Source organism: Sinocyclocheilus rhinocerous, unplaced genomic scaffold (genome assembly GCF_001515625.1).
Source record: "Sinocyclocheilus rhinocerous isolate Xijiao unplaced genomic scaffold, SAMN03320098_v1.1 scaffold1541, whole genome shotgun sequence".
Lineage (NCBI taxonomy): Eukaryota > Metazoa > Chordata > Actinopteri > Cypriniformes > Cyprinidae > Sinocyclocheilus > Sinocyclocheilus rhinocerous.
In genome coordinates, this window is record NW_015666203.1 from 110,823 (window position 1) to 138,353 (window position 27,531).

Genomic DNA, 27,531 nt, shown 5'->3' on the forward strand with positions numbered 1-27,531 from the left:
GAGAGAAGAGAGAGTAAGAAAGTGCAACTGGTACTGATGTATCAATACTGGAGGAGCATCTAAGAGGGAAACTCTACATTGTTGGAGACAACAGTCACGGGAATCCTCCGCTAGTCAGATGCTCTGGTATGTTTGAGCTGCCAAAAGGGTGAACCAAGGCCAGATTTAGATGTGTAAACGAACGCAGAAATGTTTTACAATCACGATCAGGCATTAGGGGCTGAAGCTCGACGTTATTTAGCATGCAGCATTTCTATGGAGAGTGAAAATGAAGTTGTCTATAGATAATGACGCAGGGCTGGTGAGCAACGGTAGTTACTTACGGTCATAAAATCATCATGAGTCTGTCCGCTCAAGGAGGTAATCATGTTTTAAAAGATTCAGCATGTGCAGCTTTGTTAAACTGAATCTTTTGTAGCTTATTGATTTTTATTGCATATGACTGAGCAGACTCTTGGTGCTGATAGCTTTTGGATCTGGATCTCTACATATTTTCTCGGAGGATAAAAATTCGGACTAAATTGGAATTAACGTCTCTGTTGCTATAATTACTCGATTGCTGAAACCGATACCAGGCCTGTAAGGAACAGATGGTGTGCTACCCCCAACCGAAACCTTTCCTTTCACGAATGTCATTATAAACTCAAGTTCTGCACATTACATCCAAATCACATGAGAGAAAAGACGGCATAAATCAAAGCATTGTCCAGGATCATAAATTAAATATGTTTCAGAAGAAAGTTTGGAGAAGCTCCTCGGATCCCAGAAGTTTATCTGACTGTTCAATGGAGACGGCTCTCGCTTCGGTTGCATCCCATGTTCTATTTGGTTTCATTAGACTTTCAAAAAGCTCCTTTAAAAACACATTTTACCATCGTGCTGTTCTGAGGTGAGAAGGGGAGAAGGAATCGTTTGAGTAGTTTAGTCTCATATCATGGCTCATTTCTTGACGGATTGCTGATTATTCACAACACTTCTCGCTCAGGGCTGTGATTGTGTTCCACTGGAGGAAAGTAGGCGGGTTCTTTCTCTTCCCGACCCCCTGCGCTGGAGTAAAACCCCGCCCTCTCCACACTCCACCCACTCGCAGCGGTCGGTTCCGCCCTCTGAGCGCCGAGAATTCTGTCTGGTTGGTGTTCTAGGAGGGCGACTGTTCTTCTCATCTAGCGTAGAGCAAAAAAAGGCTATAGGAGAGTGGAAGCATGCTGGAATAATTCATGACATGCGTCCGTTCTTACCTGAAAAAGTTTGCGCCATGGGCTGATCGTGAGCACTGAGCAACTGGGCTTGAATCGTTTCAACAACTCGTCTAAACCTGCGACTTGGACCTAAAAAATCAAATTCACACACACACATACTCATATAACTTCAGTGATGTGTAGTGGACCTCTGAAATGAGGTATGTGATGAATGGAAATCATTTCCATGTTAAAGGTGACATATCATGAAAATATGACTTTTCCAGGTTTTAAAGTCCGCGTGAACCAGAAGTTGCTGCCGACTTTATTTCAGTGTAGTGACGTATTTCCAGCTGAAACGGAATATTGAATAGAGGGCATGGTTTTATTTTTGCGCTCCTCCTCTCTGTCTCTCACTCATAGCAACCTAACGGTTGGAGGGGTGTGTTTAAGGATATTCTGCCCAAGCCGTCAAACTGACATCATCAGAGAAGGAATGCCATTCCAGAGCAGAAGCAAATGTTCAGATTTTGATTAAAGATTACCAAGACAAAAAATTTTTTTCAGCGGATTAACGTGCACGGATTAATTGTTCACATCAAGACTAGCAATGTGCGCTAATAAAGCAAATAAAGTCAATTTTGATTTCATGCGGACTTTAAGTGCTATAATCAGGTCCCCGGTGCATCTACCAACTAAGGAAACTTGAAAAAGATTAACCCAGTAACTTTGTTTAGGTAAGCCTTTTTCTGCAAGCGTCTGAGAAAACGAGTGTGTCTGATTTAGCTCCCTTGGTGACGTGGCAAAGGGATCTCATTATAATATTACCGCCCCTTAATCTGTAAGTTCACACCCACGGCGTCGTCATTGTGTTTTCGCAAGCGACAACGGTGTACCAGCTCTAATGCCATGGCCAAAGTTTGAGCAAAACATGCTAACTGTTCTGTTATTGGCTGCACAGGCGAGCACAGAACGCTATTTAGATCTAAAATAGACATGCGATTTATTTCCCAGCAGTTTACCTTCACAGACATAACCGAACATAACTGTTTTTAACGTAAACTTGTGTGTGAATGAGAACTTAGTTTAGTACTCACATGCTGTGACAGCCGCTTTCTGTCCGTGTGCTTCGGATGTGTGCTCTCAGAAAACCATATATCAAGTTTATATTAAGTTTAAACTCATATGGTTTAAACCGCATGATTTCAGCGCGATAAACATGATAATCAGAACCAAAACAGATGTTTTATAGCAAGTACGAGCTGTAATGGCGCAGCTCTATTCTGGAAAAGGGGGCGGGGAGCAGCAGCTCATTTGCATTTAAAGAGACAGGCACGAAAAACTGCGTGTTTCTGATTCTACTCAAAATAGGCATTTTCAAAATTATATAATAAATTATCTGTGGAGTATTTTGAGCTGAAACTTCACAGTCACATTCTGGGGACACCAGAGACTTATATTACATATTGTAAAAAGGGGCATAATATGTCTCCTTTAAAGGCTTATGGAACAATATTGTATCTGACACTTGCTATTTATTATTTATCATACTTTATATTTCAATCAAAGTCTTATGAACATTTAAATAAAAAATAAAATACTGCTCACTGAAAACACGTTGTTTGGTCAAATAAATGTTCTAGTTCCATTTATTTGAATAGAAATTATTTCCATTATAAAGTCTAATGTAACAACATTTCATCTTCACTTGCTATAATAAATGATATAATCGTTCTCTATGAAATCAAAGTTTCATGAATTTTTTTTTTCAAAATATTTTCTAGAAAAATTCATTAAAATAGAAAATGTAAGTTTAAAACTAGCAAGTGTAAATGTTCAGTTACATTTAATTGTAATGGAAACAATTTTCACCATTTTATTAGTGGCTATAACATTTATATAACAACTTATATAATCATACTTTTTATTAAAATCAAGGTGTCATTAACATTTTTAAATATTTTTAGAAAATATTTAAAGTACTGCAAAAAAAAAACTGCAAAAAATGCATTAAAATAGATCAAGTTTAAAAGTAACACATGTTGTTTATGCTAATTTAAATATTCTATTCCATTTAATGGAAATAATTTAAGGCTAATGCAACCACTGTATCTTAAACTTTCTATAATATTCATAATAGTTTATATAATGCTACTTTTTATTAAATTTCAAGTCTCATGAACATTTTAAAATATTTTTATATAATTGCATATTGCTTCAAAATTCTGCTACATTATGCACAATAATAATGCATTCAAAATGACATGCATTCAAATAGACCATGCAAGTAATAAGTATACATTGTGAAAGCTTTCATTTTTTAAAGGGGTCATATGATGCTTTTTTAAAGATCATTATTTGGTGTATTTGGTGTAACAGAATATGTTGACATGCTTTAATATTCAAAAAACACATTATTTTTCAAATACTGTACATTATTGTAGCTCCTCTATGCCCCGCCTCTCTCAAACGCTTCGTTTTCTACAAAGCCCCCTCCTTAATGAGCCGTTTTAGGGGGGCGTGGCAGAGTCTTAACTTTGATAAAAAATATCTCTTTGGTTTTGAGACTTTAGTCTTTGCAACTTCAGGGATCTTATCTATGCACAATCAGCTTGTAACACTCCAAAGAGAAAGGAAAACTTGAAATCGCATCATATGACCCCTTTAATTCTCTAGGGAGGCAAAAGAGATGATGCCTCCTGATGAAACTTTATTCACTGTGTCACTGTTGGACAATGTAAAATTGAGTGAACAATATTTCATTTCATGTTTTGTTTTGTTTCTGTACCATAAATTAAACGCTCTGATACACTTTAATGGAAGTGGACAAACACATCATTATCAAACAGATAGCAATTCTTCTCACCCGATATGAGGCTAAAAGTTACACTGTAGATCCCATAATCCTTCTGTCCGTCCCTGTCTCTCTCCCGCTCTCGTTCTCTTTCCCCCTCAGAGAAGGAGATGTCTACCTGGAATTTGACGGGTTTCTGGAAGACAGACGGACCTCCAGAAGTCTTATACTCCGCTCGGAAACTCGTCTGAGAGATTACGCTGTGACTGAGGGAGGGAATCTGAAGACAACAGAAAACATTGATACATTCAAAAGTCTGGGATTCATAGGATCCCTCTCTCTTTATATAAGAAATGAATAGATTTATTCAGCAAGGATGCATAAAATTGATCAAAACTGACAGTTAAAAGCATTCATAATGTTGCAAAAGATTTCAAATAAATGCTGTTCTTTTGAACTTTCCATTCATCAAAGAATCTTGGGAAGAAAAAAAAAAATGAAGCAGCACAGCACTTTTAAACATGAATAACAATAAGAAATGTTTCCTGAGGAGTAAATCAGCATATTAGAATGATTTCTGAAGGATCGTGTGACACTGAAGACTGGAAAAATGATGCTGAAAATGTAGCTTTGATCACTGGAATAAATGACATTTTATTATATATTAAACTAGAAAACAGTTATTTTTAATTGTAATAATATGAAACAATATTGCTGTATTTTGTGATCAAATAAATGTAGCATTGTTGAGGATAAGAGACTTTCATAATATTACAAAATCTCACTGACCCCAAACGTCTGAACGGTAGTGTATATGCGATCCATTTAGTTTATTAAAATGCCTAATCATGCACAGACCAGCTGACTCACAGAGAGGAAGGCATGGACGATATCCGCTTTAATGGAACTAAGAGGTTTGTCTCTGATGACCACAAAAATCTGCTCTTCTTTCTCCAGACTGATGAAATTCCCAAACCAGGACCTTTTAGCCAGCCTGTCGGACCACAAACACAGACAGACAGACACTTGGATAATCTGTAAGACTCATCGCAGTGATGCAGCACACTGAAGAATTAAAAGCTGGAGATCATTATCGTTAATATATTTCCCTGAATAGCACATGCAAGTCGCCATGACGTCTATGAGCATTGTCATCTGGCACATTTAATTTTTGGGATCTGCAGGTTGGCATTTCAACATTCCCTGTTGGATGTTTGATACCGAAGGGCACTGTTTGCAACATTTATTATTTAGAATGTATGTGAATCGAATTGAGATGTTTCTTTTTCATATGCAAACTGGGTTTAACTGAAAAGCACAGTAGCAAAAACGGTCAGAGATGAAAGGGTAAATTATTACTGTTTCTGGAGAAAAACACTTTTCCTCAGGAAATAAATTAATGAAACATAAAAATGTACAACATACAGTGAGTCCTTTCAAATAGAATGCAATGCTTTCCAAATGACTTTTCCAGATTATTTGACAGAGCTCTTGGCAATATACATGTGCTTATTGGGTCGGCAAGTGTTTCTTACTCTGGGCTTGATTCTGGTGTTAAACTGGACATGTCCTCTGAGGTTGGCACTGTTTGGAAGGTAAGAGTAAGAATGAAACATAGATCGAATACAACCTGACATTGATTAAATTCAATTATTTGACAATTATTTTATATTTCAGAGGTTTTCAAACTGAGATCCAGGGACCCCCAAAGGGCTGCAAGCAGTGTTATTTTAGTATCATAAATTATTATAGTTTTTTTTAAATAGGTTATTTTGAATTACATTATATTTTTATTATTTTTTAATTTTTACTTAATGTTTTAGTAATTCTTTTGTGTTTTTGTAATATTTTTATTAAATATGTCTATATATTTATTAATTTTTATTTATTAGTTTTAGTTATTTACTTCAACTTAAACTAGAAATGTTATATTGGCAACTAACTGAAATAAAATAGAAACTAATATATAAAATATATGAATATTATATAAAACATTATATAAAATCAATTTTTTCATATTTTATTTTTATTTCAGTTAACATTTATTATATTTCAAGCAACTATTTTTTTTCATGGTTTTGTTTTAGTTTTAGTTTATGTTAATGATAATAACCCTGGCTGCAAAGTGACCTGCAGAAAAGGTCATAGAAATGAAATACATTTGTAATCAATCAATCAATCAATAGACTTTGATTATTATGTTTCATTCTGGATTCCAGTGTCATAAATAATGGGATTAATCATGCAATCAATTTTTTTATTCTATTGACAGCCACAGTTTGATGTTTTTCTTCAAGTGAGCACATCTAAAAGCACTCTAATAATAGAATTAGTACTCTTATAGCAGAACAATGACACAGTGTCAGCTTAATAGAAGGGGAAAAAAATATAATAAAATATAATATAATAACATTCTTATTTATCACATCAAAAAAGGTTCTTTAGGGCTCCATGGCATCAAAAAGTTTGAAAACTTCTTCTCTAATTGATGAAATACTTAAAAAGGAAAGACATAGGCACCCACCCTGCATCTTGCGGCGGTGGAACCGCGGCGACCCCAACAGGTTGTTCTTTAGTGAGTTGAGGCGTGTCCTCCAGTGGGCAGAGCTACTGGCCACCATGCCGCCGCCTCCCCCTGGACTAGAGGGTGGGGTCAAGGAGAGTGAGCCCACGCCCACACTTCCTCCCTCTGCTCGGGAGGAAGAAGAGGAAGAGGAGGAGGAGGGTGGGGTAGCGGTGGGGGGGTGGGGACTTCAGTTTTTACACGTACATGAGGGTTCGTGTACAGTGCGCATGACGCACATTTTTTCACCAGAAGAGTGCACGCGTACTGTATGCGCACCACCCGATTTTTGTAGCCATGCATACTTTGTACGCATAGGTTACACGTGCGCCTTGAATTTGTTTTGCATTAATCAGTTGTTCCACAAGGTGGCAACACTGTCCCGGGCCATTGTTTCACAGTAGAGAGTGAAACTAAAAATGCACATTAAACATGCAAAGCTGCTGCATTTACTTTAAACTGTGCCACTCTGAGACACTGAAAACACCTGATCATGAGCTGCTCGCGTGTAAATGAACACAGTGCTGTGTTTCACTCTAAAGTAAACATGCACAACGGACTACGCACTTATTTAAAATACACACTGTGGTGCGCGTTAACTCACTGTCAGAGAGAAGAGAGAGTAAGAAAGTGCAACTGGTACTGATGTATCAATACTGGAGGAAAATTAGTATTCAAGTATTCTGTTTCAATAAAAAAAAAATCGATATTTTTGACAACACTGCTGCCGAGAGACTAATTTTTGGATGAACTATCTCTTTAGTAGAGAAAAAGTTTGGCAGACAGGTACTTACCCTGGGACTACTTAGAGGACTAGATGAGAGGCCCGTTGATGCTCCGCTTACAGATTGAGATCTATACAGGAGTGTGGAAGACAAGAATCAGTAGTGCTAAATTCCAAAGTTCCATATATGCATGAAAATGTGAATGCTACTGCATGCGTACCTTTGGCTGTACGTGGAGGTGTCCAGCGCTCTGCGTGGGGGTGTGGGAGAGCCCTGCTCCGTCACACTCAGCACCTCCAGACTCTTCCTCTCTGGCCGGCAGCGGCCGTGACGCGTCAACATGGGTGAGTCTACACGCTTTCGTGGACGGTCTACTGTATATAGAAATACAAAACACAGAGTTTACAGAGCGGTGTGCCTGTAGCTCAAAACAGTAGAGTATAGCACTAGCAACAGCAAGGTCATGCGTTCAGTTACCAGGGAATGCACAAAATCTATACACTCTTAAAAATAAAGGTTCCAAAAGGCGGGTTTTGCAGCGAATGCCATAGAAGAACCATTTTCGGTTTCCCAAAGAACCTTTCAGTAAACAGTTTTTTTTTTAAATTTGAAGAAACTTTTTCCACTATAAAGAACCTTTTGTGGAATGCAAAGATTCCATGAATGTTAAAGGTTGTTCATGGAATCAGATGCTAAAAAAGAACCTTTATTTTTAAGAGTGTACAATGAATGAAATGCACTGTATTTTCCAGAAAAAGAAAAATAGTCCCCAGCAAGCTCCCTGTGCAAGCAGGTGGTCACGTTGGTTATGTTGACAGAAGTTAGCCTATTTTCAGGCGATGTGTAATATCATTGCGCCTGCTGCACCCATGGTACAGCAGCAAAGTTCCTTGACAGCATGCTCATGTTACTTCAAAACAATGACTTGAGTATGATGCAATAAAAATAATGTGTTTGAGTCAGAGCTGCTGTCTGGGAGGCTTACCTCAACTCCTCTATAACTGTAATTTCCAAAATTATTAACACCAAAATAGCTACTTAAAACCTAGGCAGCTTTTAGTTTTAGAACCAATGAAAAGTTCACTTCATATGCCATGGCAGAGATACAGTTGTCAAAACAAGAATAGCAATGCAATGCAACAAGAAGTATTATAAATAGGAAATAACAGAACAGGTTGGAGATGTTGTATGTACTGTTGCAACATATGTTTAAGTGTAATGATTTATTTATGACAACACTATACATTTGATGTTTATCCAAAGCAACTTGCATTCCATTGAAGGTAAACAAGTTTGTGCATTTACTGTGGGAACTATAGTGAGACACTCAAGAAAAAAAAACAACAACAACACTGACAACTGAATATTGCTCTTTGATAATTATAATTAACAAATAATGCTGGATCAATACCAGCCTTTGCAGTGGCTTTTTGTTTCTTGAAGGCCACTGAGGAGGTGAACGTCCTCCGGTAGGAAGCTGTCATGATAAAGTGAAGTTAGCTCATTTGAGGACTTGAAGTGAAGAAAAGATACCCAGGGGGAGACCTTTTCTCTAAGAGTCAAGTTTTAAATAGGAAAAATATAGAAACTCTTTGGTCATTTTTGAGCGAGATGCTAACGGACTAATCAGATTCAATGATCTATGCTAAGCTACAGCTAAAAGTGCTACCGCCAGACCCGGAGATCGGCTGAATGGATTCGAAAACGGTAAAACTCAACTGTTTAACTCTAGGGGAGTTGGAAAATGAGTCTATTTTCAAAAATAGTGGAGTGTTCCTTTAAAGGGATAGGCCACCCAAAAAATGAAAAATCATTTACTCACCCTCATGTTATTTCAAACTTGTATGATTGACTTTTCTGTGCAGAACACAAAATAAGATATTTTGAAAAATGTTACCAAAACGTTTCAGTTCCCACTGACTTTTTGTCCATATAATGAAAGTCAATAGGAACAGAAACTGTTTGGTTACCAACATTCTCCAAAATATCTTCTTTAATGGTCCAGAAACAAAAGAAATGCATTCAAGATTGAAATGACAGAGGGTGAGTAAATGACAGCATTTTTATTTTTGGGTGCTCTATCACTTTAACATTTCACACCTGACCTGCATTTTGCTTTGGATAAAAGTGTCTGGCAAATGTATAAATGTAATACACATGGTTTAACATGAGTGAGAAACTTCAAATTCTTCCTCTTCTAATTTGTATAAACTGTGCTTTATTTAACTGTGTTCATGAAAAAGACACATACCAATGTCATTTCTGGGAGGAAGATCCTCATCCTCATAGCTAGGATAGCGCTCTTTGCGGTCCAACAGGAGATAATAGATCATCTTTTCCTGGTTATCTCTGAGGAAAAAAGCGAGAGATAGAAGAGAGAAAAACAATGTTAACCCTATGTATGCCAATTTTTAAGGCCTCTAAATTATCAACATGAGCAAAACCTTGGTGAAAAACCTGTTGTACACAATTTACTACATGCCTTCTGTAATCTGATTGATAAATCATACTTTTTTAAAGCAAGTAAAAGGGGTTTTAGTACAATTGTAAAAATGCAATGTATGTAAAAACTTTTTTTTTTAGTTTTTAGAAGGTTCAATACACTGTTCCATTTTAAAAAACAAAAACAAACAATCAAATCGGACTATTATATCGTACGTCAGGCTTGACAGGGTTAAAGATTAACTAGATTTTTATAAAACAAAAACTGCTGATGTTACACTCACTCTTCACACTGCAGATCTTGGGCCAGTTTAACCCGATCCCTGAAACAGCCCAGAGAATACATGCTGTCCAGCACATCTGGGTCCAGCTCTGTCAGAGACATGATCCGTCCCATGCACACGCGCCTCGGAGGCGGCTGCTCCGGACACGGCTCATTGCGTCCAGCTCTTCATCACACACAAACAAACGCACATACCAATGTGAGCTGCTTGCACAAATCATCTGCAATTTGGGCTGCTATTAAAGACGCGAGATGAAATCATTTCATATCGTTTCAATACAAACAGAGATTTCTTCATGAAATTCATCCATAAATACACATAATACACTTTCACTGAATCTCTGTAGATTGATTACAGTGATAGAGAGAATATAAATACCGGTAATCAATACTTACTGATACCAGGCATGTTTCTGGATAGCCTCTAGCTGCAGAAGGACAAGAGATGGTGTATTTAATAGAGTCTGTTCACAGGCAGATGGCGAATCAACTGCTGCACAAAATGATTCACTGTTATAAAGGTTTTCAAAACAAGTACACTGCTGATCAAAATGGTGTAAATGCAATAAGAACTCAGCCCAAACATGCATACAGACACCTTTTATTAAATGTAATCTACAAATCATGAAATTCCCTTTAATGACATGATGTCCCTTACCAAAAAGTAGTATACTTCAAGTTTATTTTAGTAAGTATACTTAAGTAAAGTTCAAGTATATTTTTAAGTATACTTTATGTAGTAAGTATACAAATATCAGTGTACTAGTAGTATACTTGTAAGTGTACTATTTCAATACTCCTTGGGACTAAATTGGCCCACTTTCTAATATATAAAAGTATACTTTTAAGTATAACAGTAGTAAACTTTGAGTACACAACTAGTTTAAATCAAAATGTTTAGTTTGTACTGCAACTACACTAAAGTGAACTTATAGGTATACTGATAGTTTACTAATTAAATACTTGTAGTAGCATTTTTAGTACACTTTGAAGTATAGTCTAAGTAAACTACTAGTTTAGTAGTTCTATACTGCAAGTATACTCGTAAGTTTTCTTTAAGTGAACTTTACATCATACTTTAAGTATACTACTATGTCCCTATTTAGGTATTAATTTGTATATATTTTGTTACATGAATATCTGAACATACAAAACATCAAAAGAACAGGGTATCTGCTTGTAAACAAAAACATTTTATTCTATACTAATAGCACACTTGAATAAACTTCTTTTTCGTAAGGGGTAACAAAGCTTAGTTTGGTGGTATTACGTGACTTGGCCAGTTTAATACCCACTTCAAACCACTGAATCGAAATAAATGATTGCTGTTCTTTTGAACTTTCTTTTCAAAATCCTGAACAAAAATCATCACGGTTTACACAAAAATTTTAAGCAGCAACTCTTTTCAACATTGATAATAATCAGAAATGTTTCTTATGCAGCAAATCAGCATATTAGAATGATTTCTGAAGGATCATGTGACACTGTGACATGTGATGCTGAGAATTCAGCTTTGCGTCACAAGAATAAATTAGATTTTAAAACATATTTAAATGCTGTGGAAGTTTGTTTCCACCGCTGGATAAAAAATAAAAAAGTTCACAATTCAGACTCAAAATATCTCAAAGTTGCAAGATATAAACTCAGAATTATGAGATATAAATGCAGAAATGTGAGATATAGACTCGCAATTCTGAGAAGAAAAGTTTGAATTGTGGAATAAAAACTCACAACTGCGAGAAAACAGTCAGATTTGTGAGATAAAATGTCACAGTTACCTTTTTTATGTTTTATTTTGTGTCAAAAACAAACAAACAAACAAAAAAGAATTATGAGATTTAAATGCAGAATTCATTTGTAAACTCAATATGTAAACTCAAAGTTCTGAGAAATAAACTTAAATTGCGAGATAATCTTGGTAATCTTGAAATCGCGAGAAAGAAATCTGAACTGTGAGATAAAAATTAACTTTTTAACTTTTTTTATTCCATGGTAGAAACTGGCTTCCTCAGAAAACAGTTCGTTTAAATTGTAATAATATTTCACAATATTGCTGTTTTTTCTGTATTTCGATCAACTATATGCAGCCTTGGTGGACATAAGAGACTATATTCAAAAATATAAAAAAATGTACCAACCCTAAACCTTTGTAGTAATAAACATAGACCTAAATCCATAAAACACATATTAAGTCAATTAAACTTTGACATGTTTATAGCTAACTAACCACCACAGTAATGAGGGCCTGAAGGCAAGAAGCCATATGTACAAATTATCCATCTAGGATCATCCATTTGCAACATTTTGCTTTGCATTTGCAACAAGCGTTTGCTTCTGCATTTCTGTACTTGTGTAGAGTATGTTTCTCACCACATCCAAGCAAACCAACGAGAAAGCTTAATCACAGTACTCCCTCACCGTGAGTCTTTGTTCAGGGTTGACCTCGATCATGCCCCGCAGCAGAGCCTGGCAGTCGGGTGGGATGAAATGGGGCATGTGGAACACTCCACTCTTCACCTTCTCTAGCAGCTGCCGCAGGTTATCATGGTCGAAGGGCAGCGCGCCCTGAAGACAGCGGACAGAAAGCCCCAGATACAAAGACGCAGATGGTAGTGATATGCAAGGAGCGTTTCAGTTATTTGCTTAACAGCCTGTGAGCTAAAAATGAGTAGTAAGTGATAAGTGGGGGAATGTAAAATGCTCTCCGACAAGCTGAGAGAAACAGAGGGAGCTGAAGCGATTTCCTCACCACTAGCAGAGCGAAGAGAATGACTCCACAGCTCCATACATCAGCCCGTCGGCCGTCATATTTCTCACCCTGCAGAAGAAACCAAAGGTGGTAGTAAGGTCAATGGTTCACCTTCAGACAGAATGATGCTCTAAAACATACAGGTTACTTTTTAGATCTATACACCTACCCTGATAACCTCTGGACATGCATAATGAGGAGATCTGCAAATAGTTTGGGAAAACAGAATATGGATGGGTGTGAGAAAGTATAGCCTGTTTAAAATAACATCGCTGTTTCATTTACAAACAACTCTGTGGCATTTATTTAAATCTGGGTCAAATTTAGGCGAAAATGCAAAAGCACACCCCTGAGCTTAAGAGGTTAAATGAAACTGAAAATATAATTAAACAATAAGGAATAGGAAGCTATAGTAAGTTGTGAATAATTATGTTGGCTTGAAAAGCCAGTACTGATCTATTATTCAAGCTTCTTCTTCTTCTAAGACTAAATTGTTAAAAATGAATGTAGCCTTCGAGCTTTAACCTTCAAATTCGGCACATATCTTCAGGATGTTTCATCTCAATGTGCTAAAACATACTAGGAACAAGCTAAAAATGCTAGGACATGCTAAAACATGCTAGCAACATGTTAAAACGGGCTAGCTTCATGTTAAAAATGTTAGCAATCCCTAATACAGTGCTAAAACATTCTAGCTGTTAGGAGGGCATGCTAAAACTTGCTAGTTACGTGCTAAAACATGCTAGAAGCATGCACATGCTAAAACATGCTAGCTATGTGCTGAAACATGCTAGCAACAAGATAAGATGTGCTGGAAATTAGATGAAACATGGTAGCAATGTAAACATGCAAACATGCTAGCAATATCATGCTAGCTTCGTGCAAAAATGTTAACAGCACCTAACAAAATGTTAAAACTAACAAGGTGATAAAACATGCTAGAACATGTTATATGCTAGCAACTAGGGTTGCAAAGGGGTGGAAAATTTCCGGAAACTTTCCAAAAATCCCTGGAATATTCAAAAAAAAAATCCTGGAAAGTTTCCAAAATTTCTGGAATATTTCCTAAATTTACTGGAAATTTTCCACCTTTTTGCAACCCTACTAGTAACATGATAAAACCTGCTAGCTAATTGCTAAAACATGCTAGCAGAATGTTAAAATATGCTAGGAAATGCTACATGCTAGTTACATATTAAAACATGCTAGCAACAAGCTAAAATGTGCTAGCAATGTGATGAAACATCAAAGCAAATAGTAATTTATGAAAAGCTAGCAACATGTTAAAACTGGATGGCTTCAGGTTAAAAATGTTAGCAAAGCCCAATACAATGTGTAAATATGCTAGCAGTGCTAAAACATGTTGTGACATGCTAAAACATGCTAGCTAAGTGCTAAAACATGCTAGGACATTTAAACCTACTAGCTACGTACTAAAACATGCTAGCAACAATATAAAATGTATTAGTAATGGGATGAAACATGGTAGAAACATGTTAGCAACATAATAAATCATGCTAGCATCATGTTAAACAACACCTATAGGCCTAATGTTAAAACTAAGGTGATAAATCATGCTTGAACATGTCATAATGTCCTAGCAACACGCTAAAGCCTGCTAACTAAGTGCAAAATCATGCAAGCAGCATGCTAAAACACCCTAAGTGCTAAAACTTGCCACAATGTAAAATGTGCTAGCAAAGTTATGAAACATGGTAGCAATATATAAAAACATGCTAAAAAATCCTAGCAACATACTAAATCATGCTAGAAACAAAGTAAAACATGCTAGCTTCACGATTAATGTTAACAACATCTATGTTAAAACTAACAAGGTGACAAAACATGCTTAAACCATGCTAGTAACATTCTAGCGATGTGATAAAACATGTCAACAATGTGCTAAAATATGCTAGAAGCATTTTAAATTAAAACAATCTAGCAGTGCTAAAACATGTTAACAGTAAATAGTAAATACAGTAGAAAATTTGAAGGGGTCATGAACTGCCTTTGTTTTTTATTTTGTAGTGTTTTCGGAGGTCCACTTTTTGCATCAAATTTTAGAATAGGCTATTTTCTGTCCTGTTTTTTTAACTCGCCCTCATCAGAACGCTCTGTTTGAATAGGCATGGTGGATTGTAGACTTGGAAGTAAATGCCACTGCTATGACTGGCTAACAGTTGTGTATATCTTAAAGCCTTTGTCCTTCACAGATGGACGCTGCAGTGATTTAGGTTTAAAATGCATAAATACTCAGCACATGTCAAACCAAATCTGTTTAAAAGACAAAGCAATAATAATGATCACGTAATAAAAACAGTTACTCACACTTGTGTGTTGCGACATTATCCAATATTCGGCACAGCATCATCTTTTAGTTTCAATCTTTTGAAAATCCCATGTCAAATTGTGCCTTGTTTGTAAACGAATCCACGGTAAACTGAAGTGAACAAAGGACCGAGTTCTAAAAATAAAGTTCATCCACTCTTTCCTAATGTTGGGATCAGACGGAAGGCAATGCAAAGACTGTTTTTCCATAGCTTGGCACTGCACAGCGTCTTGTTGTCTTCTGAGCCATCTTTATCGCTTGGTTTCTGCGTAGACCTGCGTTCGCCTCTCATTATTTACACAACGTGCACGAATCGGTGGGCGGGGCTAAACAGGCAGCGATGTAGAAGCAGGCGTTGATCTTCTTACGTGGAGGCGGTGTTTAGCCACACTATTATGTCATAGAGTCGTACATTCCACAAGCTGTGGTTTTGGCAGACTGGCTTCAATATAAGCTGTAGCTTTAGACTAACAAGAAAGTTTTGAGTTCTGGAACTTACAGAATGTTTTTATAGCACAATGACCTCTTATATGTCAAAAGATCAATGGAATTTTTTTTTTTCTCAGTTCACGACCCCTTTAAAGCTTTTCAAGCTAAAATGTATTTATATTACTGAACAAATTCACTCATCAACTTCCATTTGTAAAAAAATGTTGTCTAGTGGTAGCTACGTATGACATTTTGCCATCTAATTAAATGACATTCATACATTCTTAAGTGTGCTTTAGTGTTCAAAACCTGTATATTTTGTACATTAACATAGCTGAAATCTGTATTGATCAGTCAGCATGCAGTATCAGAATTATCCATTTCATATTGCAATGCATGCAGCTTTAATTAAGTGCAATAAAGCAAGCAAAAAGCATTATAATACTCACACGCATACACAATACTCACCCACAGCTTGTCTCTAGCAGACTGTCTCCCACCTGTAGTGAGGCCATGCCAAAGTCTGCAATCCTGATATTGTTCCTCTCATCCAGCAGGAGGTTTTCTGGCTTCAAGTCTCTATGACTACAGGAGCACAAAGGACAACCGGCTCTGAACATGTCGTTCACCAGCAACCCTCCACAGAAAACATACTTTGGAAGATATATAGTGTCTATTTCACTTATCCTTGTCTTTGACAATGGCATACACCTGTATCATCCTGTACATATGAACATATGAGGGAATAAAAACTCCTTAATCATGTTGAAAACAAACCATTATCAATAACTGTGTCAGTAGGGTTAATAATCACTGCTAAAAGACCCCTAAAGAAATTTGATTTGATTTTTTTTTCCCAGTCCCAAATTATATGATGCAGTGTTTTTTCAGTATTGTTTACATTCTGTTATTGCTTTTGTTAAGATTTGAAATTATATGTTATTCTTATATTTTCAGTTTTCAATTTAATTTGAGCTATTTTGTATTAATTTAAGTTACAAAGATATTATTCATGGTTTTAGTTTTAGTTAACAATAATAACCCATGATGTTCAAACATATATATTTAATTGGTGAAATACTCAAGGCGCAACATAGTTTGTAACAAAGGAAATAAAAAATAAGGTTTTGGATCAAAATCATGTAAATATCAAAAGCTTGGGGAAAAGGCCATATGCAAATTTGTGTCACCATATTCAAAATCAATTGAACACCTATTCAAAATAACCACCAGCGAATGCTGTATTCTTCTGTTTTACGTTTGATTTTAGTACACTATAACTACAGTATGAGCTACAATGTGAGTGTAAGTATATTTTACAAAGAAATCTAATTTGTGATGCGCTCAGTGTGGAACCACTTTGCACATATTTTGAATTTAATCACTTTCAACCAAACTGAAAATCATAAAGCTTCTCAAAAAATGTGATGATTTCAGGGATTCTCATGATCTAAATCAGCTTGCATTTAGGAGTAAAAAAAAAAAAGAAATGTCCTTTCTCATTCTTATTTATATTATTCTATTTAGAATTGTGTGTGTGTGTGTGCGTGCACTGTAAAAAATGGCCGTGAATTTAACGGTAAAAGACTGTAAAAATGCTACAGTAAAAACCTGTTAAATGGTTAACGGTAAATTCCCCTACTGTACACGGTGAAAAACTGTATTGGACATTACATGTATTGGACATTAATTTAACGGTAGTATACCATTTTTGTAAGTGCAAAAGACCGTATAATTTACAGTGAATAACAGTAAATTGACATTCCCAGAATTCCCTGCGTTACATTTCAAATTTGATGTTTTTACAAAGGTACAAAACAGATTTCAGTACTTCAATAGGTTGGTATATTAACGTTATATCAGTTAATGAAATTACGGTATTTAACTGTAAATTTAAGTTAAAACCGTAAAACCTAAAACGTTGCTACCGTATTTTTTACAGTACAATTCCGGCAACCACATCTGCCAGTTTTTTTACCGTAAATTTTATCGGTAAGTGTGTGAGAGAGAGAGAGTATTTGTGTCTTACCATATGGAGTGACTATGACAGAAGTCCAGAGCAGATATGATTTGTCTGAAGAACTTTCGTGCCTCTTTAGGCGTCAGTCTGCCCTTCTTCACCAAATAGTCAAACAGCTCTCCTCCTGAAACATGCTCCAGTACCAAATATCTGCATGAATGGAGCCAGAGAAAGATTGGAAAAAATGCTTCAAGATAGGAACAAATGAAGAGCAGGAAGAACAATGTTGAGTGAAGCCTAGAACAAAGCATGTAAAAGTGTGGTAACTCACAGGTATTTGTTATTCTCATAAACATCATGGAGATTCAACACGTGTGGATGCTCAATCAGTTTTAATATAGCAATTTCTCTCTCCACCTGGTTGAATGAGAAAAAGGAAAGATTATATTTACCACTCTTTATATAGTATTATCTATTTATCATCTTTATAAATAGCATATTCAAAATAGCAAATTGTTTTGATAAACGTGCCATGATAACTGTTTTTGTTTATTTTTAAAACCATAAAAATACTTAAAAAGTAAAATAAAATCATAAAATGAATGTTAAATGAAATAAAATAAAATATTTAAAACATTTAATCAACACGTTTTTTTTTTTTCATTAAAAAATCTATTAGCTTGAAAAACAGAAAAAATAACTGAACCTGAAATAAAAAGGTATGAAAATTATATAGACAAAAACTAATAAAATGGCAAAGAATTAATTACTAAAACGTTTCCTAAATTGAAAATGGAAAATACACTGTAAATTTCAATTTGTTAACTTTACTTGAAAAAAAATTATCTTGCAAACTTATTGCCACAGAAAAATCTAGTTAAGGTCACTTATCATATTCAAGTTTTCATAAATTGGCTTCTGAGTAAACTTGAATGTATTGAGCAACCTTAACTAGATTTTTCTGAGGCGATAAGATTTTTTCAAGTAATGCTTTATGCTGAAAATAAAAATTCAAAATATTTATAAAAACTATAATAGTATCTCAGTGATATTCTGTAATTATGCAGTACTGTATCTGATGCATTACTGTAGCACGCTGACATAATACTTTTAACATGTAGAATATTATAATTTAATTTTAATGACTGTGTAAAACTTTACAAAAACCACAGCATTAAAAAAGAGTTAATTCTTTCTTTACCTTCATCAACACAGATTCTGAGAGTTTTTCTCTGTTGACTATTTTGAGGGCTACTTTTTGGCCAGTGATGCAGTGAATCCCGAGCTTCACCAGACCTATATTGACATGCACAAGACAGTTCATCAGTGACAACTGCTTTGAAAGGAGCAGAAAAATTACAGACAATCTAATAAGTAAACAACATCTCCTTACCTGTCTGGCCTTTCCCGAGAGTCTTCTCCAGTCGATACGGCCCCACATACTGAGCTGCCGGGGTCACTGACAGTTCCTTAGACATAGTGGCGGCCTGGCTCCTGCTAAACTTGCTACTGCATGCAATGTTATCACAGCGCACCGTTTTTGAGTTGAGTTTTTCTAAAATAGTCTCCCAAGGGTCTGCAACAACCCGGAAATATATCCATGCTGAGCTCGGGGTTCCCTAAAAACTGTCATTTCTTATTCTGGACTCTTTGTGTTTGTCATGTAGATGAGGGGAAAGATGCCGATGGCAATGCAAAGATACAGTCAGGTCCATAGAAGCAGCCTAATTCACAGCTCTGCCAATCAAAGTCACCCTTCTCAATCGATCAGACTTTTCGTTCCCAGTCATTACAGAAAGCCAGGTCCTGTTAGTAAGCTCCAGTTTCCAGATGTATCTAGCAGCTGGCCATCGCCTCGTGACAAAAACACCATTTAGAAACTCCTCCTGACTAGTGTTTGTAAAATATAAGTGAACACAAGCCTTCAGTACACTTGTGCTAGGCCTAACTCCCAGGGAAAGGAGACAGAATCTCACCATTTGCTGTCGTTTCACATTGAGCAAGACAAGCCAAACGAGCAGTGCGATCGCGGAAGGAGATCCAAGTCGCTCTGCAATTTTCTGTCACAACCATGATACATCAACCTCAACATAAAAACTGAAAATATTTAATAATAATAATAATTATTATTATTATTATTATGATTATTATATAAAAATATAAAATCAAACAATATCACAATTTTAATACTTCAACAAAGTTTTAGCATGAGTACTTGAGTTCAACAAGTTCACACAGCCTCAGATTTTTTATTACTTTTTATTATTTTATGTTAATAATAATAATTTTTATTTTCTTTTATGCTACTACTACTACTAATAATTATTATTTTGTGTAATTGTGCTTATATTTTGTCACAACCATATGTCAATACAATCATATAAATAGCAAATAATTTTAGATTTTTTTTTTTTTACATCATTGTGCTTATGTTTTGTCACAACCATGATATGTGAACCCCTTCACACAAATTGCAATTTTTTTCTAACCTTTCATGGGTCCTCGCTAGCAGTACTATAAAACTAACACGACTAGAGCATGATTAATATGTGATGAAAAGTATGAAAGTGGTTTTGTCAACACCATCAGTATTTCTTCAATAGATGGTGCTGACAGTCAGGTGCTGTGTCTACAGGCCTACTTTCAGGAAACCACAATGTGCAGTATGCAGACCACTGCAGTTAAAGGTCAATCAATCATTGCATGCAATTATTAAGGAACTATTTAGTCTCAGTTATTTAGTGATCACAGTTATGTAGGCTGCCTCTTAATTGTCATGGTTAAAATCTGTCGGCTTGTGTAGTAATGACAAAATAAAGAAACAATTATAGTAATTTATTCAAAATCAAATGAAATGCACTGTGTTTTTTACAGTGTGAAATCTGGAAAATAATAATAAAACTGGGTTCTTCTTTCTTCCACAGTTACAGATATCATGGACAACATGAGGGACACCAACAAGACTTCCCAGGATCAAAAGAAACATGTCCACTGCTTTCCAGCACTTGCACCCCTTTCACTGTCCTTAGAATGGTTTAGTCCAGTGAAATGTGAGGGAATGCAAGGACACTGGAGGACCCAGAAAGGATGGCCCTAAGTTAAAAATAGCAGAAGAAAATCAGACAAATTCAGAATCAACAAATCAATGCATTCATCCAGACAGAAGAGAAATGTACACACGATCACTTCACAGTACTACTGTAAGGAAACGCTTCAGAAACTGTGCTACATCAAACTGCAGATACATTTCAAAGAGAAGAAAAGTCACAATAAAATTAGGAATATATTGGGTATAATAACAGTATTCGATACTCACATGTAAATGCATGTCCCCTCACGAGGTTGTCGTGGCCCCCTTCACACAGGCCTCAAAAGATTCCAGCAGCTCCTTACAGCCCTCTGCACCCTTCCCCTGAACACTGGACACATATACAGTCTGTTCAGTGCTAACAGTGAAATAGTCTGCACCTATGAGAATATGATTCTGCTGTGCATTGATTTTTTTGGACAACTGATCTCATGTCAGGATCAAAGGGGACACATTCCTTGGAGTCAAAGGTCAAAGGGTGTTGTTACATCATCACATGAAAGAGTCTTCAGAGTTATGCTTTTTTTTAGGATATGGCTAGCTGATGTTATATACTTTGGGAAGTCTTGCAGTGTGAGATATTATAAGCAAACTAAAGCTATTTTAATACAAATATGTACAAATATAAAAAAAAGTCATTACAGAAAGCCAGGTCCTGTTAGTAAGCTCCAGTTTCCAGATGTATCTAGCAGCTGGCCATCGCCTCGTGACAAAAACACCATTTAGAAACTCCTCCTGACTAGTGTTTGTAAAATATAAGTGAACACAAGCCTTCAGTACACTTGTGCTAGGCCTAACTCCCAGGGAAAGGAGACAGAATCTCACCATTTGCTGTCGTTTCACATTGAGCAAGACAAGCCAAACGAGCAGTGCGATCGCGGAAGGAGATCCAAGTCGCTCTGCATCCGCGGATCTGGCAGCTCTGCTTCAGCTCTGCTGCTGATGTTGAGCTACGGACCGCAGCATCCTCATCCTTCTCCTTCTCCTTCTCGTCTGCGCAGTGTGTCCTCTCTCGCCGGTCACTTTTGGGGAAGGGGTTATGTGTTTTTGATGGTGACTGATACGTCGCGCGCTAATATTTTGCGTGTCTTGACGGTTTTTTTTGCGTTGTAAAGCGTTATGTTCTCCGCTCTGGTTCCTCGCATTAGCATCCGGGTCCCACACCCTCCTCCTCATCATCATCAATATATAAAAATATTATAGTTTTAGTTATAGTTAGTTATAGTTAAAGGAACATTTCACCCAAAAATGAAAACTTGTTGAAAATGTACTCACCCTTGGCTCAGGCCATCCAAAATAGATGAGTTTGTTTCCTTAATGGGAACAGATTTGGATAAATTTAGTTTTACATCACTTGCTCACCAATGGATCAATGCAGTGAATGGGTGCCGTCAGAATAAGAGAATGTCAGTTTAACCATCACTTCTGGCCAAAATATGAGTCCATAATCCATAATAACACTTCTTCCAGTGAAAAGTCCATTCCCTGTTGTCTTCTCACATCAAAATCCACCCACATATTTGTTTAGAACAGTTTTCACTTGTAAACGGTGCTCGATCTGTGCATATTTCTCTCCTGATTCAAACAAGACGACTTTTACACTGGAGAAAGCAATATTATGGATATAGAACTTGCATTTCAGACTGGAGTGGTGTGGATCACTTGTGGATTATTGTGATGTTTTTATCAGCTGTTTGGACTCTAGCTCTGCTGCTGATGTTGAGCTACGGACTGCAGCATCCTCATCCTTCTCCTTCTCCTTCTCGTCTGCGCAGTGTGTCCTCTCTCGCCGGTCACTTTTGGGGAAGGGGTTATGTGTTTTTGATGGTGACTGATACGTCGCGCGCTAATATTTTGCGTGTCTTGACGGTTTTTTTTGCGTTGTAAAGCGTTATGTTCTCCGCTCTGGTTCCTCGCATTAGCATTCGGGTCCCACACCCTCCTCCTCATCATCATCAACCATCCCTCCACTGCACCTCGCGCCACATATCTGCTCCTCGCGATACAGTCATGCTATCAGATCGTAGAATGATACTTAATATATTGGCACTGAATGATAAGCATCTTCAAGTACCAAATACGTAGCCTACTCCAAAAATTGTTTTTAATTAATTAATTTTTGGAATTTTATCTTTTCTATAAGCCTTCACATATTTTCGTCAACATTAAAAAATTAACAAAAAAATAAATAAAAAAATAAAATAAATAAATAAAACGATATCAAAATTTTAGGTTCAACAAAGTTTTAATACTTGACGAGTGCTTGAGTTCAACAAGGTCACACAGGCTCAGATTAGTTTTTATTATTTTATTTTTATTTATTATTTTTCATTTTTATTTAATTTTTTAATGATTTTTTATTGTTGTTTTATGTCATTGTGCTTATATTTTCTGTCACAACCGTGATACATCAACCTCAACATAAAAACTGATAATAATAATAATAATAATTAATGCCTAATTATAATTATACATCAAATTATATTACTGTGATAATAATTATTAATAATAATTATTATTATATCAAAAATATGAAATCAAACAACATCCAAATTTTAAGTTCAACAACGTTTTAATGCTTGACAAGTGCTTGAGTTCAACAAGGTCACACAGGCTCAGATTCGTTTTTATTATTTTATTTTTATTTATTATTTTTCATTTTTATTTAATTTTTTAATGATTTTTTATTGTTTATTGTTGTTTTATGTCATTGTGCTTATATTTTCTGTCACAACCATGATACACCAAAATAGATGAGTTTGTTTCCTTAATGGGAACAGATTTGGATAAATTTAGTTTTACATCACTTGCTCACCAATGGATCAATGCAGTGAATGGGTGCCGTCAGAATAAGAGAATGTCAGTTTAACCATCACTTCTGGCCAAAATATGAGTCCATAATCCATAATAACACTTCTTCCAGTGAAAAGTCCATTCCCTGTTGTCTTCTCACATCAAAATCCACCCACATATTTGTTTAGAACAGTTTTCACTTGTAAACGGTGCTCGATCTGTGCATATTTCTCTCCTGATTCAAACAAGACGACTTTTACACTGGAGAAAGCAATATTATGGATATAGAACTTGCATTTCAGACTGGAGTGGTGTGGATCACTTGTGGATTATTGTGATGTTTTTATCAGCTGTTTGGACTCTCATTCTGACGGCACCCATTCAGGATCCATTGGTGAACAAGTGATGTAATGCTAAATCTGTTCTGATAAAGAAACAAACTCATCTACATCTTGGATGGCCTTAGGGTGAGTACATTTTCAACAAATTTTTATTTTTGGGTGAAATATCCTTGAAAAAAAACAATTCTTGAAAAAAAAAAACGGACATGGTATGCAGATTTGCAGCTTTTCTTCACAGATCGCTAGTTTGAAGTCTCTCACTGGGTTTTTATTATTTTATTTTTATTTATTATTTTTCATTTTTATTTAATTTTTTAATGATTTTTTATTGTTGTTTTATGTCATTGTGCTTATATTTTCTGTCACAACCGTGATACATCAACCTCAACATAAAAACTGATAATAATAATAATAATAATTATAGCCTAATTATAATTATACATCAAATTATATTACTGTGATAATAATTATTAATAATAATTATTATTATATCAAAAATATGAAATCAAACAACATCCAAATTTTAAGTTCAACAACGTTTTAATGCTTGACAAGTGCTTGAGTTCAACAAGGTCACACAGGCTCAGATTCGTTTTTATTATTTTATTTTTATTTATTATTTTTCATTTTTATTTAATTTTTTAATGATTTTTTATTGTTTATTGTTGTTTTATGTCATTGTGCTTATATTTTCTGTCACAACCATGATACATTCCAGCACTTGCACCCCTTTCACTGTCCTTAGAATGGTTTAGTCCAGTGAAATGTGAGGGAATGCAAGGACACTGGAGGACCCAGAAAGGATGGCCCTAAGTTAAAAATAGCAGAAGAAAATCAGACAAATTCAGAATCAACAAATCAATGCATTCATCCAGACAGAAGAGAAATGTACACACGATCACTTCACAGTACTACTGTAAGGAAACGCTTCAGAAACTGTGCTACATCAAACTGCAGATACATTTCAAAGAGAAGAAAAGTCACAATAAAATTAGGAATATATTGGGTATAATAACAGTATTCGATACTCACATGTAAATGCATGTCCCCTCACGAGGTTGTCGTGGCCCCCTTCACACAGGCCTCAAAAGATTCCAGCAGCTCCTTACAGCCCTCTGCACCCTTCCCCTGAACACTGGACACATATACAGTCTGTTCAGTGCTAACAGTGAAATAGTCTGCACCTATGAGAATATGATTCTGCTGTGCATTGATTTTTTTGGACAACTGATCTCATGTCAGGATCAAAGGGGACACATTCCTTGGAGTCAAAGGTCAAAGGGTGTTGTTACATCATCACATGAAAGAGTCTTCAGAGTTATGCTTTTTTTTAGGATATGGCTAGCTGATGTTATATACTTTGGGAAGTCTTGCAGTGTGAGATATTATAAGCAAACTAAAGCTATTTTAATACAAATATGTACAAATATAAAAAAAAAATATATATATATAAAAATATTATAGTTTTAGTTATAGTTAGTTATAGTTAAAGGAACATTTCACCCAAAAATGAAAACTTGTTGAAAATGTACTCACCCTTGGCTCAGGCCATCCAAAATAGATGAGTTTGTTTCCTTAATGGGAACAGATTTGGATAAATTTAGTTTTACATCACTTGCTCACCAATGGATCAATGCAGTGAATGGGTGCCGTCAGAATAAGAGAATGTCAGTTTAACCATCACTTCTGGCCAAAATATGAGTCCATAATCCATAATAACACTTCTTCCAGTGAAAAGTCCATTCCCTGTTGTCTTCTCACATCAAAATCCACCCACATATTTGTTTAGAACAGTTTTCACTTGTAAACGGTGCTCGATCTGTGCATATTTCTCTCCTGATTCAAACAAGACGACTTTTACACTGGAGAAAGCAATATTATGGATATAGAACTTGCATTTCAGACTGGAGTGGTGTGGATCACTTGTGGATTATTGTGATGTTTTTATCAGCTGTTTGGACTCTCATTCTGACGGCACCCATTCAGGATCCATTGGTGAACAAGTGATGTAATGCTAAATCTGTTCTGATAAAGAAACAAACTCATCTACATCTTGGATGGCCTTAGGGTGAGTACATTTTCAACAAATTTTTATTTTTGGGTGAAATATCCTTGAAAAAAAACAATTCTTGAAAAAAAAAAACGGACATGGTATGCAGATTTGCAGCTTTTCTTCACAGATCGCTAGTTTGAAGTCTCTCACTGGGCTAAAATCTAATAAAAAAGATAATGCATAATTCTAAAACACCAGGTGCTTTCAAAGTCTAGACCAGATCTGCACATGACGGCGACTTCATAACCTTCATAAATAACGCAGACATTGCAATACAGGCGATGTAATGTGAGCTGTGAGCAAACCTCCACTCCCTCGCCATTCCATGTGTGAGCCTATTTGAAACCAGGCTATATTTACATCACACATATACATTACTAAAGTTCATGCTAAATTTGGCATTTGGCATATTGCTCTGAATGTCGCATACAAATATGAGACATGTTTATAATTATATTTTGACTGGTATGCGTTCGTGCATATTCATACTGCAAAGACTCAAGCATTTGTTTCATTTTATTTTGTAATCTCAGATGTACTCTGAATTATTATTGAATGAATTTAATACATAATGCAATACTCTGTTTCTGACAAATGCTATGTTTTACGTGTAAGCACCCAACCTAGAAGTCATGCACCACAAATGATGACCTCAATTGACAATGCATGCATGCGAGTAAACCAGTTGAGAGATAATCATAAAGTAGATAGCTCTTCGCTTGTGAATGGTCCAACTTTTGCAACTCACCGTAAAGTTCACATTATTGTGTCACTGTGTGAGTGCATTGACCTCTGACCTTTTGACCTAGAAAGAGAGCACTCTGCTTTGTTAACAAATGAAGATAGAGTTTATTCATTTGTTCGTGAAAGCATCCAAAATGCTGGAAAAACGACAGAAACTATTGTAATATGTATCTCCAAAGCTCTGTTGACATCAAATGCAAGCACAAGGGGAACGTGTGTTACAGCAACATGCTTTAACTTAGTAACACGATGGCTAACGTGGGTCATTTTTCACCTGCATCATCAATTTCAAAACCTGCTACCCCCCAGCACCATGTGCTCAATACTGAATCCAACACACGTTTTAACTAGTCTTTCAAAAATGTTCATTCACAAACCACTACAGATAACCTATATACAGGGAGGTGTTATGATATTGGTGAATGAACAAGAACAAATGCTGAGCTATAAAGCATGCAACCGTTTTTTTTTATTATTAAAAAAGCACCAGACATTTAAAGTATTCAAAATTCAGTGTTGCGTTAATGTATATCCTTACTGAAATTTGACTCACCATTTGTCCAGCTCATCTTTGGGAGCCTTGCACTGAGCAGGAACTTCTTCAGGCATTTTTCTTTGCTTGTGTGACACAATGTCAGAGAGCAGAGAAGAGCCTTTAAGGAAGTACAGGGTGAACAACTAATATATATAGGATTACTTCCCAGGCTGTGCGGGAAGGAAGAGGAAGAGAGGGAGGAGAAACAGGCTGCAGAAAGTGTCAGAGAGGGCAGGAATCATATAGTAAAGGTGACTTTGACAAAATTAGAATGGAATGGAATGTTCCTTCTTGAAAGGTACATATTGCATATATTTGGGTATTAATAATACATATTAATAATACAAGATATCTGCAATGTTTCTGTTTCAGAATAACATAAATCAAGATCCAGCATGTCTGCTGTAAATATTCATTCATGAACAAGGGGTAGATTTTAAACTAATGTTTATTAATTCCTATCCATTTAAAAGAGTCTCTCTCTCTCTCTCTGTGTGTGTGTGTGTATGTGTGTGTGTAAAACAT

At 35.9% G+C, this 27,531-nt stretch overlaps 1 protein-coding gene and 1 long non-coding RNA gene across 2 annotated transcripts; both read right to left on the reverse strand.

Annotated features, from left to right (window-relative positions):
• Positions 1–971: 971 nt before the first annotated feature.
• LOC107732176 (serine/threonine-protein kinase BRSK2-like) lies at positions 972–19,249 on the reverse strand. The gene is given in 20 exon segments (XM_016543452.1): positions 972–1,163; positions 1,239–1,328; positions 4,045–4,252; positions 4,843–4,966; positions 5,508–5,556; positions 6,497–6,644; positions 6,647–6,723; positions 7,320–7,390; positions 7,481–7,631; positions 9,512–9,609; positions 9,987–10,151; positions 10,382–10,413; positions 12,404–12,550; positions 12,735–12,803; positions 12,904–12,937; positions 15,961–16,077; positions 17,522–17,662; positions 17,784–17,869; positions 18,654–18,748; positions 18,846–19,249. Coding segments are annotated over 20 exon segments (2,169 nt in total). The 5' UTR covers positions 18,931–19,249; the 3' UTR covers positions 972–981.
• A 5,153-nt stretch (positions 19,250–24,402) lies between these two features.
• LOC107732178 (uncharacterized) lies at positions 24,403–27,191 on the reverse strand. The gene is made up of 3 exons (XR_001638846.1): positions 27,025–27,191; positions 24,707–24,809; positions 24,403–24,483 (listed from the first exon to the last, which is right to left on the reverse strand). It is a non-coding gene; the product is annotated as an uncharacterized LOC107732178 (long non-coding RNA).
• Between the last annotated feature and the right edge of the window lie 340 nt (positions 27,192–27,531).